Source organism: Dermacentor albipictus, unplaced genomic scaffold, assembly GCF_038994185.2.
Source record: "Dermacentor albipictus isolate Rhodes 1998 colony unplaced genomic scaffold, USDA_Dalb.pri_finalv2 scaffold_15, whole genome shotgun sequence".
Lineage (NCBI taxonomy): Eukaryota > Metazoa > Arthropoda > Arachnida > Ixodida > Ixodidae > Dermacentor > Dermacentor albipictus.
The window spans coordinates 10,309,448-10,328,488 of record NW_027225569.1 but is presented as its reverse complement, the minus strand read 5'-3'; the positions used below and the strand labels follow the sequence as shown (position 1 = coordinate 10,328,488).

The 19,041-nt window shown below is 50.0% G+C and overlaps 1 protein-coding gene across 1 annotated transcript in view; it reads right to left on the bottom strand.

The window, feature by feature from the left end:
• Nucleotides 1-18,819, bottom strand: part of LOC135914138 (uncharacterized) — a 191,044-nt gene extending 172,225 nt beyond the window's left edge. Inside the window, exon 1 of the mRNA XM_070528941.1 lies at nt 18,715-18,819. Coding sequence (XP_070385042.1) covers nt 18,715-18,718 — 4 coding nt within the window. The 5' untranslated portion in view covers nt 18,719-18,819. The remainder of the gene's footprint in view (nt 1-18,714) is intronic.
• Between the last annotated feature and the right edge of the window lie 222 nt (nt 18,820-19,041).

The following is a 19,041-nucleotide window of genomic DNA, read 5'->3' as shown; positions in this document are numbered from 1 at the left end:
GCTGTTAAATGGAAGTTAAAAGTGAAGCCCAACTACAATATGCTAGAAATTGCAGTAAGCACAGGACATACGAAATTTACTTGTTTAGGATTATAAGCCACGTGCTCTTTTCTACGGAGCGAAGGATTGTCAGTGGCTCTGATGTCTGGGTGAAACCCACGCTTCCTTTGAATGGCCGCAAACCAGCATACGAGGACCGACTCTCGGAGGCTATATATTTGTTGGAATCCATATGAACTCCATCGCTTTGTCAAATACATGCTCCATACCAGCGCGAATGCTGTGCTACGTGGACTTAGCAGCGACACGAAGACCTATCAATGGGTTGCAATAGTGTGGCTTGAACTGCGAGGGCATTTTGAAGCTTCTGCCTTCGGGCGGCGTGGTCGTGTGTGCGATGTGGGGTAAGAAATGGGGAAGCGCTCGGCTCGGCATCGCTCGGCACTCGGAAAAACCGTCGGCAGTCGCTCTACCACAGCCGCGCAGTCACTATTCGTGCACCGCCATTCTAGCACGATTTCAAAAAGTTCGCGCCACTGCTGTGAAACTCTCGAAAACTATTCATCGAACATGCCTAATCGATTAAGTCCATTAAATTAAAGGTTGACATTTATGACGATTATACGCCTTGCGGGATACTTTTAAATAATTAATCGTATATTCGTTCATCGATTTTACCAACCCTCGTCAGGAACTACTTGCAAGCAATATATCTCTATTCTGTGTAACTTCCGAGTGCGCGAATGTGTGTCAGGTTTTATGCGTTGCATATTGCAATCACTCAGTTCAGCCCTTCGGCGCGGCCGGGCAGCCACCATTAAGGGTATGAGCCATTGTTCATTGCTGCGCGTCTCATATGTGGGTATATTCTCTTTTAAGTTTGCTATGTTTGTTATTAAGTTGCTTCTATTTTTATGCGTTGCATATTGCAATCACTCGGTTCAGCCCTTGGGCGCGGCTGGGCAGCCACCATTAAGGGTATGAGCCATTGTTCATTGCTGCGCGTCTCATATGTGGGTCTATTCTCTTTTAAGTTTGCTATGTTTGTTATTAAGTTGCTTCTAATATTATGCGTTGCATATTGCAATCACTCAGTTCAGCCCTTGGGCGCGGCCGGGCAGCCACCATTGAGGGTATGAGCCATTGTTCATTGCTGCGCGTCTCATATGTGGGTCTATTCTCTTTTAAGTTTGCTATGTTTGTTATTAAGTTGCTTCTAATATTATGCGTTGCATATTGCAATCACTCAGTTCATCCCTTGGGCGCGGCCGGGCAGCCACCATTGACCTTTAGCCGGAGGAAAAGCTGGGCCCCAACTCGCGCAATATGATACGCATTCTTGGCTTAACCAAGCTAAGCCTGGCCATTTTTTTGAGGTAGTCTCTGGTTTCGCATTGCTTTCGAGACCTGGGATCCGGAACTGCAACTGCTCATCGTTTTGAAGTCACGATGGTTACGTTTCAGCTTGCTGAGGAGCGGTCACCACTCATCCTCAGACAGCTGGAACACATTTTGCGTGATAATTATTGCTCATAAAAAGCTAAATTTGTTTTCGTGAAACGTATTTAATGCGTCACTTGTGGAGGTGTTAAACAACGTACTTTGATAGAACGATTGGCACCACCTCCCCAGGGTATTTTGATAGGAGTGAGTGGGCACTAGGAGTGACTGGTGGCGGCATAATTGTCTATGAAGAAAGCCATCTTAGCCATCGGAAATTTTTCTCTTATGACTGCTTTCTTTTATTTTGCGCTTACCTTTGATTTCATATTGCTCAAATTTCTCAGCAAGATTTTATTTTACGGTCTGAGCTCGCAGTAAATTATCTAGCACTCCGACTTGTGATTTGTCAAGAAAAGCGCAATGCTGCCCTGGTTTGCGGCCAATCGTAATACAAAGCATGACCTTCGAGGTTCGTTTCCGCAATCATCCTTTGGGGATCAGAAAAAAAATGTTTTTGAACTTTTACCTACCAAAAGCACGATATGATTATGAGGCACGCTGTAGTGCGTGACTCCATAATAACTTGGACTACGTGGACTTCTTTTATTCTCAACTGAATGCACGGTCACTTTTTCATTTCGCCCCCAATCGAGATGCGACCACTGTGGCCGCAATTCAACCTTGCGCCCTCCGGCTCGGCGGGCGAAGCCACAACCACTATGCTACGGCGGCGGTGCTTGGGGTTGTGATGTACGCACCAAATGAGGCACAAACGAAGGCACATTCACGTTTATATCTCAAAAACAAGGTCAGCCTGCAAGGAATTATCTGCAAATCATCTCTCGTTAGCATAAAATTATGCCAGATTCTTTGTTCATAACAATCTGCTATTACGGATTATAGGAACTTACGGCATACTTTCCAGCGTTATCATTCTGGAATACCCTGCCGTTAGGTGTTAGTTTTTTTTTTATGCCGTTGTAGGTGCCCATACTACTTTCTGATTATGAGGCACGCCGTAGAGGGGGACTCCGGAAATTTGGACCCCCTGGGGTTCTTTAACGTGCCCCTAAATCTACGTACACGGTAGTTTTCGCGTTTCGCCACCATCGAGATGCGGCCGCCGTGGCCAGGATTCAATCCCACGATCTCGTGCTCAGCAGCCCAAAACCATAACCACTGAGCAACCACGACGGGTAGATATTAGGTTGTCTCCATCTTTACCTGTCTTTAAACAAGTAATATTTTCTTTTATGATAAATAGCTAACCCGTGATATACGGTGCGGTATTTTCTACTTGTTCTTGCCATTTCCCCGCTTATGAGTGTAGCCATTATTTCATGTCTTTTATCGACTTGCCTAGTCTCCGACCTCTATCATATTTAGCTTACAGTTTTTGTTGCTCTTTCTATAGTGTCTACTGTAAGCTTTTATTTATTTCTCTACTGCTTTTCTGTGTAATACACTTTTAAGGGCAGGAGCACACCATACAGCTTTATGCTCTAGGACTTCCTCCTGCATATTCCATTATCAACATAGACTGCTGAGGCATCACTGCAAGATATTCCAAAAGGATTTCTCGGGACAGTTGGTAGTTTGGCGCTTCACTGTCTTCCTTTCTTCTGTACCTTTTGAAGAAATGAATTTTGCGCCACAAAGTAAACCTAGGCATCACTGCGAGCAGGCCTAGATGGAATTCATGCATCATTAAATTTGGCGCTACCCAAACATTTCACACCTACATGCTGCATTTCGCAGCAAAAAAGAAACCTCTGTGAGTTACCTATCCATTACTAAGTAAAATAAAAAATTCTTGCTATTTTCCTCTTATATATAAATTACCACACAATTCATGTGATCGCTATGTGCGTCCTAAATGAAATCCTGATATGCTTTTCGCAATTCCTTAGGGTACTCAAGCCTCCTGTTTCAGAAAAATAAAACCTGTTCTTTTAAAGCGCTGGTCCTTGTATATCTATCTTTGTCCGCGTTTGTGTGGTGCTAAGTTTCACGATTTACACTAGCGAATAGCCTGAATAAACTGAAGCTGAAGCAAGAGCTCAAAGGTTCTATGTTGGTCAATCTGGGCCATAAAATGGCGACCGTGCAGTGAAATTGCAGAAGAACAGAAGCAGCGCTACGCGCGAAAACATTTATCTAATTGGTTCAGTAAAGAACGCCATCTTTGCATTACGCTCATTGGCAAGCTTCCATGCTGTGTACTGAAAAAAAATTGCTGGCTCTCGCAAAATTGAGAGCAGATGAAATGCAGTAAGCATGAAATGGCAGCCGGCAAAGCAGATTGGTTGCAAATTATACAAGCCATAATCTTTAAATGGGTATAGTTCTCGCTTGCAACGGCACACCCCACCACGCCACAGATTACCACGCCATACTACGCACTGTTTTCATGTGGACGCCGCCCAGCTAGAAAAAAAAAAGAACGGCCGAAGGGCGCACGACAGGCAGCGAAAGACGCGAAGGAGACAGAGTACGCTGCCGAGATAGTAGAAGAAAGAATTGAATTCTGGGGTTTTATGTGCCGAAAACACGATTTGATTATGAGACACGCCGTAGTGGGGAACTCGGGAATAATTTTGACCACCACGGGATATTTAACGCGCCCACAATGCACGGGACACAGGCATTTTTTTTTTTTAGCCTCCTTCAAAATGCGGCCACCGCGGCCGGAATTTGACCCTCCGACCTCGTGATGAGCAGCGCAATGCCATACCTGCCAAGCCACCGCGGCGGGTACAAGCGCCCGAAGGAGGCGTCACGCAGCGCGGTGCCATCTCTCGAGGCAACGCAAAGCCCGCGCCGCAGAACTCACGGACCGCTGGGTTCAGCGCTCAGCAACAAAAGATGGCAACGAAGTGTATGGTTCCCTCTATCTGCCTTTTCAGCGTCCCCCCCCCCCATTGGAAATGAGAAATAAAACTTCAGCGTGTTTCAAGTTACAACTTATGTGATATTGTGACCAAACATGAGGATGAACTGTGAATCAATATTTTCATGACTTGTTCTGGCAGTAACTAGCGTATGCAACGTGGTCTTCTACAAAGGGTTGGGGCCACAGAACGCATTTTTTTGTTTTTACTGGTTACCTGCATGATCTCGTTTTGTTCTCGCAACTTGCCCAGGTGTTCTCTTTGTAGTGCCCAGATAACGGCTGTAGCTTTTGGCTAAACGTCACTTGAAAGTCACCGGCGACGTGACCTAAAAGCATTTCATGCTTTATCTAAAGGCCTGGAGCGAATCTTGAACTTGCAGAATGAAATCCTGCACACCGAAGGTGCAATACGGATAAGGAGAAGTGACCAGGAAGGGTGTCTTGCGGTGTTGGCAAGACGTGCTGAGGCCATCCGCAGAAAGCTACGAAAAAATTGCAGCACATGCGCTCCTGTACGTGGACTCATGGTTTATGCGCAATGTTACTAGCGGACCGCTTGGAATGAGGACTGAGGGTTGACAGAGACAACCGCAAAATTTCAACTGGTTGGAATGGTAGGCGTAGGTTAGGCCGAAGCATCTTTGAACAGAGGAGCGTATGTGCTGCTGAATGAGACCATGCCTTATACATTTGGTTGACCCCGTGGTTTATTTCTTCAGAGGAAATCACTAATAACGTGGGGCGCTTCAAATCATTGCTCGGTAGTCATCTCGTCAGCTTTAATTTCTGCGAATAATGGTAGCGCTGTGGGCTGCTTTGCGTGGAAAGGATGCATTTTTCCGTCGCAAAGATAAACACGCAGACAAGGACAATTAAGGACAGAACAACCGCTTTACTGTCATCAAGTGGTTTAAATCCAGGAAAGATAGTGTACGAGTAAACGAGAAATACCGATACAAACAAGGCGGTGTCGCGTGTTTCGTGCTAGTCTTAGTATACCTGCTAAGCAGACGTGACTATACAAATTATAATCTTCTGTCTCGCAATATTAACAGCGGAAAGATTGAGCCAATTTAATTCTGCACATGGACATTATGATATTCGGCTGACAGCGACGTCTCCCTCGTCTGCGAATACATCTGAGCGGGCAGACTGTGCTAACGTAGGATCCACGTGTTTTGCAGACACAATAATTAAGTCGGTAAATATGTAATCGTTTATGTTTTAAGGATAGCCGCCGTGTTTTTTTTCCTTAATTCTTCCAACTAAATACACACGCATAGAATAGGTAGAATTGTATTCCTCACAAGAACTGCCACATTAGTATAATCAGTACATATGCCTATTACGCTATAGGGTATCCGGTGACCACTAAATAAGGGCACAATCATGACATATCTATGATGCTATCGGCAAAAAAGATTCCAATTAGATGCAGAGACCCTCATACTTACGCGGCCACGTCTGGAAATAAATAGCCTCATTCATGTTATACAGCTTTCAAACTGTATAGAAAGAGAAGTTTGTATGACAGTTCAATATATATGCTTACTTGATGACGTCTCCGATTTCACTGAAACAAATGACGTACCACACTTATCAAATTTTTATATTTTAGGTGGGCATCAGCATTACTGTAGATAAACAAACTATAATGAAGGCTTTCTACATAAAGCACCGTGGTTGCGATTTAGGAAGTGTTCCTGTGTGTATAAACGGTTTGTGGGGACATAGGATTGCGAATGATGAGATAACAGAATACCGGTAATTGACAAAATGTATAATTTCATACGAAAGTCTGAGTCATTTTGCTGTCTCCTTAAGTACAGTGGATCACACTTCAATTAGGGCAGAGAGCGCAACTTCAGATTTATGGTCTTTTTTACTTCACAGGATTCTTGAACGTACTCATGCAGGTGAAGTCTCGTGAGCGCATTCCCGTACACCCGTGAGCAAAATTATACGGACTGTACCCACGAACAACTTTCTGCGGCTATGAAGGCAAAGCTACGGGCGCGTGGCTGTTGCACATGTGTTACGGCGCCAAGTAGTACGGCAGCGTTTGACAGTGCTTTTCGTTGGGCGGAACAGACGCTGAACCGACGCCGCTTCCGCGTTCGACGGGTTCGCGTTTCGCCAGACGCGGTAGGGAAAAACCTCAAAATAAGTAAACTTTTACACTCATTGGTGTGTTCTGTGTTATTTAACTGTTGCTATTAATGTGTTTGTTTTGTATTCCCCAGCACAAGCGAACCTGGAGTAGAACGCAGGACTGTTTTCAGAAGGTCTCTCGCGTGTGTGCGCTTTGCCTCCGTAGCTTAGCCTAATTCATAGCCGCATAAAATTGTCCGCGTGTATAGGGACTTCGCGATAAAGCCGGCTTTCTCCTCTGCCTGCGAATGTAACTTGTAAGTGCGGAATGCAGTTCAAACATGATATTTGCGCACTTTCCAATGACCCCGTCAATCTTAGTTTGTGCATAGTAATTGCGAAGTAATTCAGTTTTTATGGGACGCTGTGGGCCGTACCCTTTTCTTGGCGGGTGTACATGCACGGGCAGTCGTCTACCTAAATGGGTCGAACATTGAAATGAACAAACTGCCCAGAAACCGAGAGCTTCATCCGTCACATAGTTGAAATTTGCCGCCGATGTTTCCCAAATGGGTCACTTTCATCCATATTTAGGGGGAAGCCTTTAATGGCTCATTGTCAGGGTCATTTGCCGTTAGCATAAACTGTCACAGCTTTGCGGTCTCCTGATTGGTCTCCTCTGGGTCGTTACGTCACTGCCGCCAGGCACAGGTGCGCGCCTCCTCATTGGCTCGCGTGCGTGAAGTCACTGTCGTCAAGTGCGGGTGTCGTGGTGGTTCGGCGCCGCGCGGGACGACTCATCACATGGGCACGCGTGGTGGCCGTGTATTTGACGCTGCGCCCTGACATCACTGTCGTCAGGCGCTTGACGTAGCCTCCCGATTGGGCACTCTGTGGCCTGACGTCACTGTCGCGAGGCGCGCGTGGCGAGCGTCTGCTTGCGTGTGCTGTAGCGGCGGCGGTGGCGGCAGTTTGCTTTGCGGTATCGTGTGGGCAGAATGCCTCGTCTCGCCAAACCAGTGCTTCCCAACACGCAACGTGCGGGAGCCGCTGAACGCAAACGGCTGCCTGCCGCTCTGAAATCTCGGGCCAAGATGGTTTTCGCTTCGCCAGGAGAGCGCCCGCCACGCGTTCGCCACCGTCGCCATGCCAGTTTGAGCCTGGTGACATTCTGCCCTGCATCCCTCGACGAACTCTGGGCAAGGGAGGACCTGGACCTTCGTGCCACTCGTATGCTGTGCAAGTGGTGCAGTCAACGGGTCGCCACCATCGATGTCCCTGTGGATCCCCCCCTGCCTACTACCGCTTCGAAGCCTCTCAAGAACGGCCCCCCAGTACAGGGGCCCCATGCTTCGGTCCCGCACCCCCTCCCCTCCGACGACGAGGATCACGACATGGATATGTCCAGCTCCCGGAAACGCGCCCGCGAGACGGAGGGCGAGGACGAGAAGCCAACCGGGCGACGTCAGCAGCCATCGAGCTCTCCCCACAGCCCGGAGCAGCACACGGCAGCCAGTTGCCACGCGTAGCAACCGGACCACGGCAGCGCCATTTCCCCACACTCGGGCGATACAGCCGCCACCTCCTCTCCGCCTGCCGCCCAAGACGGAGGCTCTCCAAAACGAGCGAGCGCCGTCTCGACATCCCACCGAGTCTACATTCGCCTCCTGCGCCCATGCCTGCCCATGTTTCCCGTTCGTCTCCCGGGGCAACGGACGACTCGCGGCGCCCACCCGCTACCCTGGTCACTCCCAGCGTGCTTACAACCGCAGTATAGAGAGCGACACCATCCGCCCGCGAGTCCACCACGTACGACTTCACGCTGGTGCAGTCAAAGAGGGACCGGCGGCGTGCACGAGCCCTGGAGACTGCTGCACTACCGCTTGACCCTGCGGTCGTCGTTACGGTGCTCTTCCGTCCCTCGGCGCCCGGTGGAACCTTCCGAGGAGCACCGCGCCTCTCACTCGCTGCAACTCTCTCTTCGCGGCCCGGTGTTGCAGTGGTTCGCGTTAACCATAAACGCAACATCATGGCAGCCGATACTACCACCAGCAGCTCCTCCAGGTGTGCCTGGAGGAGCTGCTGGCAGTCACTGAGCTGCACGGAATCCCAGTGACTGCCCGACTGCCAGCCGAGCGCAGCAAGAACACCGGCTTCCTGCACGGGGTAGTCAGGTTACCCGCGGACACAGACCTGCTGGGAGCCATCGAGTCGAGCGTTCCCATGCTGTCTGCAACGAGGGAGGAGAGCACCATCACCATCCGATTCGTGGGACCGGTCCCCCCTGAACACGTGCGCCTCTTCAAGCTCGGGTTCAGGGTGAGGCCTGCCAGGCCCCGTCCGGTGCATTGTCGGCAGTGCGGCCGCTTCGGGCACGTGCTGGAGTCCTGCAGATGGCCGACCGACTGCATCTCATGCGGCAAGAGCCATGCGGAGGGCGCCTCCTGCCAGAAAGTCCGCTGCAGGAACTGCGGGGGTTCTCATAGGGCCGACACTCCCGCCTGCCCCAAATGGCAGGAAGAACGGGAGGTGGCCACCATCATGGCTTCCTCCACCTCGGCGTTGTCGAGGCGTGCTGTCAGGGCAGCAGTCCGGGAGGAGAAGCAGCCGCAGCAGTCATCCTCATCTTCGGCGCGGTCCTATGCGAGCGTCCTGAAATGCCCCAGCCCTGCACCCAGGCAACCGGTACCAGCCCCTCTTGCCTCTCAACGCCAACAGACGCAGGATACTGCTGCTCCACCCGCCCAAACTACTGTGGATCAGCTGCTAGAAAACCTGCTGCTCACCATGCAAGCAGTCAGCACCATGCTGCTAGCTGACCATCCGCTCCAGGCCATCTGCCTGCAGGCAGTGGCATGTCAACAACGACACAATCACCATGACTAGTCGCCCAGCCAAATGTCGGCCGCGCATCCTGCAATGGAACGTGCGCTCGCTGCGCCGACGACACGCCGAACTGCCCGAACACCTACTTCTGCACGAGTACGACGTGCTCGCGTTTCAAGAGACATACACGCGCGACGGGGAGTGCAACCTTTTGGGATTCGTGGGATATCACAGTGCGACCACCTGCGAGTTACGAACTTGCGCCAACGTGCAGTACTGTGATCCGCTGTACCCACCCGGTCGCTCCCGCGCGTCCGTGCGCGCCTTGCCCAAGCCGTCGTTCGTGTGGCCGGCATCGTTCCCACCTCCGTAGAGTGTGCGGCTGTGACTGTGCGCGTTGGGGGGGCCGACACTTGTGTCGCCAGCATGTACGTGCAACTCGTGCAGCGATGGGATACGTCTTTCGTGAAGAGCCTTACCGCGCCCATCAACGGTGACTGTGTTGTGTGCGGCGACTTTAACCCTCACCACATGGCATGGGGCAGCAGCCGCTGTGAGCCTAATGGCAGGAACCTGCTGAACTCAATCCACTCCTTTGGTCTGTTGATCATCAACACCGGCAGTCCCACTTTCGTGCGTTGGAAGGTGCGCGGGAGTGTGATAGACTTATCGCTGGTTAGCGAACGGTGCCACTATGAGTGGGTACGCAGCCCTGACACTCAGGGGTCGGATCATTATCCGATCTCGCTTGACCCGCTCGGTCTGAGCCGCGACCGCACCTGTACCTATCGCATCACCGTGTGATCTCTGTTCAGGACGGTCTGTGCCACACCCCCTCCGGCGAACACCGACTTCCTCACTCACATTTCGAGGTGCGTTGTCGCCGCGACCAAGTCGTGTACGGTGCCCGCTGGAACGCCGGCGCCCGGCATCAAACTTCTGAACTTACGCGCCGCACGCCGACGCGCTTAACGCCGCGCCATCAAAAGCGACAAGGTGGAGCACTGGACACTTTACAACCGCCTTGATGCCGCGTGCCGTCGTCATGCCAGGCAGCGTCGCAACCAGAGCTGGCAGAGTCTCTGCCTCTCCTCGGAGGACACTCGCGACAAAGCACGCCCCTGGCGCATTCTCGCCGCCCTACTTAGTCCCAAGATCCCCCGCCGCCCTGAACTCTCCATCGCAGTGGCCCGGGGCTTGAGTGCCGAGCAATTAGCCGAACTCTTCGCGGATACGTTCGCTCCGCCTTCTGTGTGCCCTGTCACAGCCGCCGTCGAACTTCCGCCACACAACATGGATGAACGCCTCGCTCCTATGCGCTGCTTCCCAACGAGCGCAATTCTGGAGCATGTAGAAGTGCTGTGTTCTGCTGAGTTCAAGCTCAGCGAGTTGCGCATTGTCTTGAAAAGACGCAAACGTCGCTCCGCTCTCGGTTCCGACGGCGTTACTCATCAACAAGTCCTGAGGAACATTGACGCAGCTCACCTTCCGTCACTTCTCGAGGTCTTGAACTCGGTCTGGCGCAGCGGCATCATTCCTGCCGACTGGAAAGAGGTGATCATCGTTCCCATTCTCAAGCGCGACAAACCAGCCTCGAACATCACTCCTATCGCCCAGTATCGCTAACCTCGGTACCCGGCAAAACAATGGAGTCCACGGCTTTGTACCGCCTTGAATAGATTGCCTCCGCCCTAGACACCTTTGCCCCTGAACAAAGCGGCTTCCGTCGACTGCGCTCGGCAGCTGATTCCATCGCGGACGTTGTCGCTACGCTCGAGGACGCGGCAAGCCGCCACGAAGCCGGATACCTGATGCTGCTCGATGTGGAACGCGCGTTCGACGGCCTCCCGCACGGTACCATCACTCAAGCGCTTCGCGAGCTGCGTATCACCGGCCGCCTACTGGACTATGTCTCGGCCTTTCTTAACGACCGAACGTCAGAGTGCGCCTGGGTGATGCGCTCAGCACCCCCCGTAGCGTGACCTCTGGTGTTCCTCAAGGCAGTGTCCTCAGCCCTTTCCTCTTCAACTTGGCGCTGGCAAGGCTCCCTGATTTCATCCCGAAGCTGACAGCCTTCGAAGTCCGTGTGGCAATTTACGCTGATCACATCGCTCTTTTTCGCTTGCGGGCCCACGGGCCATGGCTACCAAGTGCGTCAATCACTTCAGTCGGCGATCAACGCCGTGGACGAATATCTCGGCAGCATAGGGCTTCAGCTCTCGGCGTCAAAAACCGAGGCGCTACTAATTCACCCCCGTGCGAGCCGTGCACGCTTCGAAGTGCCAACTCTCTCGTTACGCGGAAGCCCCCTTCCCGTGGCATAGAAAAGTCCGATACCTCGGCCTCCACATCGACTGCCGCCTCAACTTTAACGCGGCCACCACACAACTCTGCAGGGACTCCAGGAAAGTCGCAGGCGCCGCACGCTCCCTGCTCGCCCGAGGCCGCGTCTGCACACCGCATCTTGCGGTCCGAGTTTACAACTCGATCGCAACGTCGCTAGTGCTCTACGCGCTCCCACTCACCAACGCCAGTGCAGCCAACTGGAAGGCCGTCGACCTCGAGCACCGCACCGCAGTTCGCCAAATGTACGCGCTTCCCCGCATCTCGCAAGTGGGGGCAACTCTCGCCTAAGCGGGAAACTGGCCGCCATCACTTCGCGCGCGGAAACAAGCGCTTCACCACATCGAGCGTCTGCAACGGTCGCCATAGGGTCAGCGTCTCGTGTGGCGCCTCCACACCTTCGAGGGCTCGGGCATGGGCCAGCGTGCCACCGAGTTCAGCACTCGCATCGCCTCTTTGCCTCAACTCCTCCCCCTGCCGCCTTCGCCGCCAGCGTCCGCGCTCCTAGACGTAAACATCACCGTCCCGGGCGTCAAGAGCAAGCGATAAACAGCACTGTGTGCCATGCAACAGGAGACGGCTGCATTGATCTTCGAACATCTACGCGACCGACTCCTAGTGTACACTGACGGATCCATGTCCAGTGAAGGTTCCGCCGCTGCCACGTGCACGGCAGCGGACATTTCTGCGTCTCGACAGTGCCGCCTTCGTTTTCCTGCCTCGTCGACAGTCGATGAACTCGCGGCGATTGACCTCGCGGTTGACCTACTTCTTCAGCATTGCGGTGTATCGTCTGCCCTGATACTGTCGGACTCGCGTGCGGCTCTTTGCATGCTGAGGAAGGACTACGCCGGTCTTCCGCTTGTGCAGCGCGTGGGATCAAAAGTGCGCAATCTCGTAAATCATGGCTGCGATTTGGCATTGCAGTAGGTCCCCGCGCACATCGGCCTGCCCGGGAACGAAGCGGCCGACGCCCTCGCGAAGCAAGCTCTCTCGACTCGCTTCCCCCTCACCAGCTCTGTCACCCGTTTCGACGTGGCCAAGACGGCGATACTGCGCATCCTCCGCGCGCAGCATCCGGATCCGCACGTTGCTGCAGCTACGTCCCCTCGCCTCCTCCCCCGCGCGGGTCTCTCCCGCTGGGACAGCACGTTTCTCCTTCGGCTGCGCGTCGGCTGCTACAACACGGCCGCCAGAATGCACAGACTGAACGGAAGAAGCAGCCCTGCGTGCTTGGATTGCGGCGAGGAGGAGACGCTTGAGCACCTTCTGCTCAGCTGCCCGGCTTTCGATGTTGAGCGCACTGCGCAATTTGAATCATACCGCGGTGTGGGACTGCCCTGCGACTCGGAGGGAGCACTTTTCTTTCCGCCAGCCCACCCTTCCATTGTCAAGAAAGTGCTTCCTGCCCTACTTGACTTTGCTGTGACACGCAGCTGAGAGCGCGGCTGTGAGCCTTGCATTACTTCTTCACCCATCTTGTTATTTTTTTCCGCCTTCTTTTCCTTCTCTCCCTGATCTATTTCTGCCCACCCCCTTTCCCTGTGCAGTGCTGTTGAGATATCCTCCTCTGAGAGACAGTTACGGCACTGCACTTCTCTTTTCCTCTCCTTCAAAAGTCACTACACACACGCAAGAGAGGCAATGCGTTTGAAGCGACTCACTGCATCTCCGAGTACCGAGGCAAATGAAGCTCGGAAGCGCCGTGACCGCCACCTTGCCGCGCCAAGCCGTGCAAGTACAAGTCAATAGAGTGAAGTGGGTGATGCGGATGGCAAACTACACCCCGACACCGCCATGGAAGACGCGTCTCCTCCTGATCCGCAAACGGTGCTGCAGCAGTTCCAGGCCGCCACAGACTACTTTAAGAGACACTTCGTCCAGAACAACGTTGCAGGCATTTAATAAACAAACAAACATTCACATAACAGTGTACGAGGTGTGTGCCTCCGTGGCGTCTGCCTCCAGCGTCATCGGCAATGGTGTCAGGTTTCCGCCATCTCACACTTTAGTCTCGACAAAGTGTCTTCCGTTTTTTTTCTTTATAGATATACACTACGTATACTGTGTTTTATGGCAAGAAATTATCATTTACAATGCTCATTCAGGTACGCTGCTCTGTGTTACACAGCCCGCCGAGTGAGGGTGCCAGGCAACTCGCGCGTGACATGTCCCACACTTATGGAGATCATATGACGAATAATTTCGAGCAGCGTTCTGTATGAGCACCGTTTCGAATACTTATTCCCTGACTATTGTAAATCTGTACCAAGCTATCCTGTGAGTTTTAGCATTGAAGTTCAGCCCATCACTTTAACTCAGTGGCTATTGCTTCTTGCTGTTTTAAACGAAGACGGGGTTTTCATTCTCAGCGAAGGCTGCCGCATCTCGATAGGGCGGATTAACCACTTTCTTGCACACTGCTTTTAACGACCGCCTGAGGGACATTAAAGATGAGCGATTAATCATGTTATACTTATAAGGTATTCTTTGAAAAACCGTATTTCCGGTAATTTGACAATAATGGGTCAATTACTAGAAGAAAATATTCGTGTCAAAGTCCTAGTGCCAGTGCGTATGTATGACGTCACGGATTTCAATGTATTTTCTCCGAATTCGGGCCGTTCTGCCGATGTGAATGCTTGGGAAATTGGCTAAGTTCGATCTTTGGCTCCGTTTTGAAGTTCGAAGCAGCTTCGCTGCCCGTATCTTGTTTCTGCGTCGTTTATGGTTTACCGAGCATCTTGTCACGCTAGCAGTGGCTTTTCTGGGTTTTGCAGAAAATTCACTATGACAGCCTCAAATATTTTTTATTGAGTGTATCATTAGCGGCCGGCCAAAATGATGCGCAGTCATACGCAATGGCTTTTCTCATAGTTCTTTCGTTATCTTCGGGATGTTAAACTACGGAAAATAAGTAAAACTGTGCCTATACACGCTCAAAAGAACTTCTTACCTGTGGAAGCTTCGACAGCAGACACGTCGCTCATCTCTGCGTTTTCCAAAAGTCAGGGCAAGATGCATTAAGAAAGTTGCAATATGCACAACATTTTTTAATTGAAGTACAGTTATGTTACTCAACAACAGCGCTCTCAAAAACTGCGTAGCGTTGCGATATGAGAAATTCTTTACCATTTAAGCCCATGGAGAAGAATCAATAATTATGCAAGAACCGGAGTTAGTGTTCACCAGTGAAAAACTACCTTCAGCAATTTTAATAAGTCTCAAGTGTTTTCGCTGGGCTTCGCTAATAGGCAAAAATGCGTGTTATTGAAACCTGGAAAACAAATTCGGCAGACTGCTTACGTGTCGCAATGCGAAAACACTAAAGTCCCTTAAGGGAAGTGCTTTTATTTTATACGCTTATACACTTTACACTTTACGCTTATACACTTTACCTATACGCCACGCCGGCAGACGAACTGCAGGGAGAACCAGCGCCTGTACAGCACAAACCAGTGCACCCCAGCGTCACGGCACTGGAACCAGCGTCTCTTCCAGTGTGACCCACCTCTTAGCCAGCGTTGTCACTGGTGTCCCAGCGAGTCGCAGCGAGCGCCAGCGTACCCAGTCGTACCCAGTGCCGGAAAACGCCCTGGTTCCACACTGGAAGACGCTGGTCTTTGCAATAGGGTCACGACGTAGCGCCACGCGCTTACTAAGCCAGAAGTTTAGTCATCCAGATGCCTGCAATGCGCCGTGTGCAGTGACGCGCGCACTAGGCCGCACATTTAGCCAATCAGAACCGTGGAGCCGCCGTGGCGTCGGGCAAGCGTGCTCGTCGCGCACCTCAGAGGCCCGGGCTCCATTCCCACCCCGACTGAAATGTAATGGACTTTATTTTTAGTGCCATTAACTTACTTTGTTTACATGAACCTCTGTGACAAATTGGACGGCAATCGGAGCATTTTTTGACGTGTTCTTACTCTTTGCGCCATCGGCCATTTTTCGCACCATCGCTCGGTCACGTAGACGCCGACGGATTTTTCGTGTAATGAGGCATACATTGCTTTCGCATTAAGGTGGCGGCCTGTATCGCATTTCGTGTCCCTCATATGGAAAAGTATGCAAGTACCCGTGATGCGACGGAAATGGGCTCCCAAAGCGGCTTCTCCAACTAGCACTTGGGCAACCCTGTATTCCAGAGAATATTCAACGTGAGTGCATCTTAGCATAGTCATTGGCATATTCCCAAAACAGTGGTATCACGAAAATTTCGCGCAATGTGCTGAGCTATAGCGCAAATTACCGTTCAGGCTAAAGCAATGATTGCAAAATATTTCCTAAATAATTTGTTTAGCATGTACAGAAGTAATTTCAGAAATACTCTTGCGCGATAGCAATGGCAAATTCGGCAGCTGCACTAAATTCGATTCGAGCAAGCCTCTGTAATTCTTCAAAACTTATGTACATGATTCCGTCTAAAAGAAATCACGCCCTCAAGTTAGGCGAAATAAACATCTTTCCATTAACCTTCTAATACTGCACCGCCCTTGCAAAGCTTCGTAAGCGCCATTCTCTATGCCATGCGGCAGAATGCGTGTGCGGCTTGGGACTATGGTTACGTCATAGTCGCCTAGCTGACATAATAATAATAATAATAACAATAATAATAATAATAATAATAATAATAATAATAATAATAATAATAATAATAATAATATATTTATTTATGCACCACAAGAAAAAATACATAGTAAGCGGGCCTGTCGAAGCCTAAATGGCTTGTGTGACTAGGCCCGGCAGTGCCGGCAACAGCGATGAGGTCAATGTATGTACATACATGCGTAACCTTATGCCGACAAAACATTGTGCAAACAAAATGGAAATTAAATACATGTTAATAAATGTAGCAGGAACATATTTTCACGCTTATATAGATGAAAAACAGAAAATTTGATACATGGTAGTCTAACATAGTAAACATGTTTTTTATGCTTACATAGAACAAAAAACTAAAACTTGAAGACAAGTTATGGCAACGTAATGAACATTTTTGTAAGCTCATAAAGATATACAGGTTAATACAACCAAATTACTTCAAATAAACACATACCAATACATAAAAGAAAACTCAAATGGAAGATGACATCTTCTTTAAAATCTTTTTTGACTGAACGGAGAAAATTTCGTCCGGTAGATCATTAAAGATTTTGGGCACATAGACGCATCGCCGTGCCTCGCCATACCGAGTTGACGAACGAGGAACATTGAAACGGATGTTGTCCCTCAAAAGTCGAGGAGCTACATATTTCTCTCTGAATTGGTCGTTCCAGAAATGACGAAGAACAACAGTTTGTTTAAATAATGACTGAAATGAAGGAAAACCTAATGCGGAAAATAAATTGTCACATGACATCTGGCCGCAGCCATAGGCAACACTTTTCAATATATTTTTTAGTAAGCTGTCAATTCTCGTCTGCCATCTCAATGCGCAGAAGGCGAAAACGGTGATTCCGTATCGCAAGATGCTGTATGCGAGTGCATGCACTATGGTTTTCTTTACCGATAATGGCGTGAAACCCTTTATATTAAAAAGCAACCAAGCGACACTCCTAAGTTTGCCACACAGATATGCCAGATGATGATGCCACGACATGCTGCTATCAATAAATAATCCCAGATATTTCACAGAGTCTACATACTGAACAGGGGTACATGTACATGAAATGCAGTGCTGGTCATGCAAGAATACTGGAATGTTTATTGCTGTGGTCTTTAAGGGATTTCTAAAACAAATTAACTGGGTCTTCCTGATATTTACATTAATACAATTTTTCGCAAACCAGTGCATTACACTGTGTATTGTATTTTGCAGGGCGCCCACAGCCTTTTCATAATTTATATGCTTTGTTAATATGACCGTATCGTCAGCATATTGATAGATAGTGCCTTTAGAAATTACTAGGGGAAGATCGTTTACGAATATGTTAAATAAAAGAGGTGATAAGATTGAGCCCTGGGGAACACCGGCTGTAAGCCATTGCTTGCTACTGACGGTTTCCTTGTCACCCATTACTATCTGTGACCTACCACACATGTAGTTTCGCAGTACCCTGTGGAATAGTCCTCTGAATAATAATAATAATAATAATAATAATAATAATAATAATAATAATAATAATAATAATAACTATATAAATATAGAGGCGCCGATTGAGGTAAATGACAACAAAGCTTAGCTGCTCATCCTTCGGAGTGAATGGGCTGATTAATTTTTTTGTTTGATACGACGGGTCAGGAATGAAAGCCACAGTGGCTTGACTAAGATAACCAACCCCATTTACATACTGACACACGGCAGTGCAGAAAACAACAAAAATAAATAAAACATCAGTACAATTCCGTTTACATACAGTAATACACTCAGCCATGCGGGAAAAATACAGGTGCGGCCACTGTTAGTGGGAGCACGAAGCCCTTGGCATCGCTGCGCAGAATGCCCCACAACCGGCGCCTCATGAAGCCTTGCGGCGCAGGAGTAACCAGCGCGATTGGCGAAAAGCCCAGGAAATCTATTATACGGGCTCTCTTGTTCCTGCTAGCAGTGGCCGCGCTTGTACCTTATGCATTACGCACACAATGCATGAAGATTGGAGCGAAATACGGATTGCAGGTTTATTCAAAATGACCCTAGCAAAGCCAGCACGAAAATGGGTGCATCAATACCCTTACAGAAGTTTAACATGACAAATGGATGCCGTATTACGAAACAATAATTTAGCTCTCGCTGCCACCCCCATCGTCCCAGTAAGATGGAAGCTGCAAACGCGCTGCTGCTGTCGTCTCGCTTCTTGACATGTGTCTTGGATGTCGTGCGCCTCTAGTGACGGTTTCGACAAATGTGCGTGACGTCGCCATGCGCCATGACACCGCGATCACAACGCGCCAACATGTGGGGATGATATACCCATAAATCTTCGCCGTCACAGCCTTCAGTTCTGGCCACTGCTTGGAATAACTAATTGAACTTGCAACAAAGCAGCTACAATACCTGGCCTCCCGAGTTTTACAACAGTCGGCAGACGCCAGTTGGTTTTCCAAAGAGTGAACCCTTCGAGCAGTCAGCAGAACTCGGTGGCGTCCCGATCACGGTCAAACATCAACAGCGCACTTACCCATGATCGTCAGAATGCTGCTAGGTTTAGCTGTCAGTTCGGCAAGGGACGCAGAGAGCGTAGATCATCGAGACGAAGATCCGTTACAGAAGAGAATGGAGCCGGCAATCACGAGCCGCGCGTGATGAGGCGCTGCTGGCCGCAATTGCAATAAGAATTCTCTTTTGTGAAGACGTTGACGAAGGCAGAGATATTATATTTAGTGCGAATAACAGTCTTTGAGAAATTCACGCTCTTTCAGTGTCTACGTAGATATCTAGCCTCTTTACGCCAACTTTCGTCATGAGCATGCAAATAGACAACTTGGCCCGTTGCTTTCGTACAGCT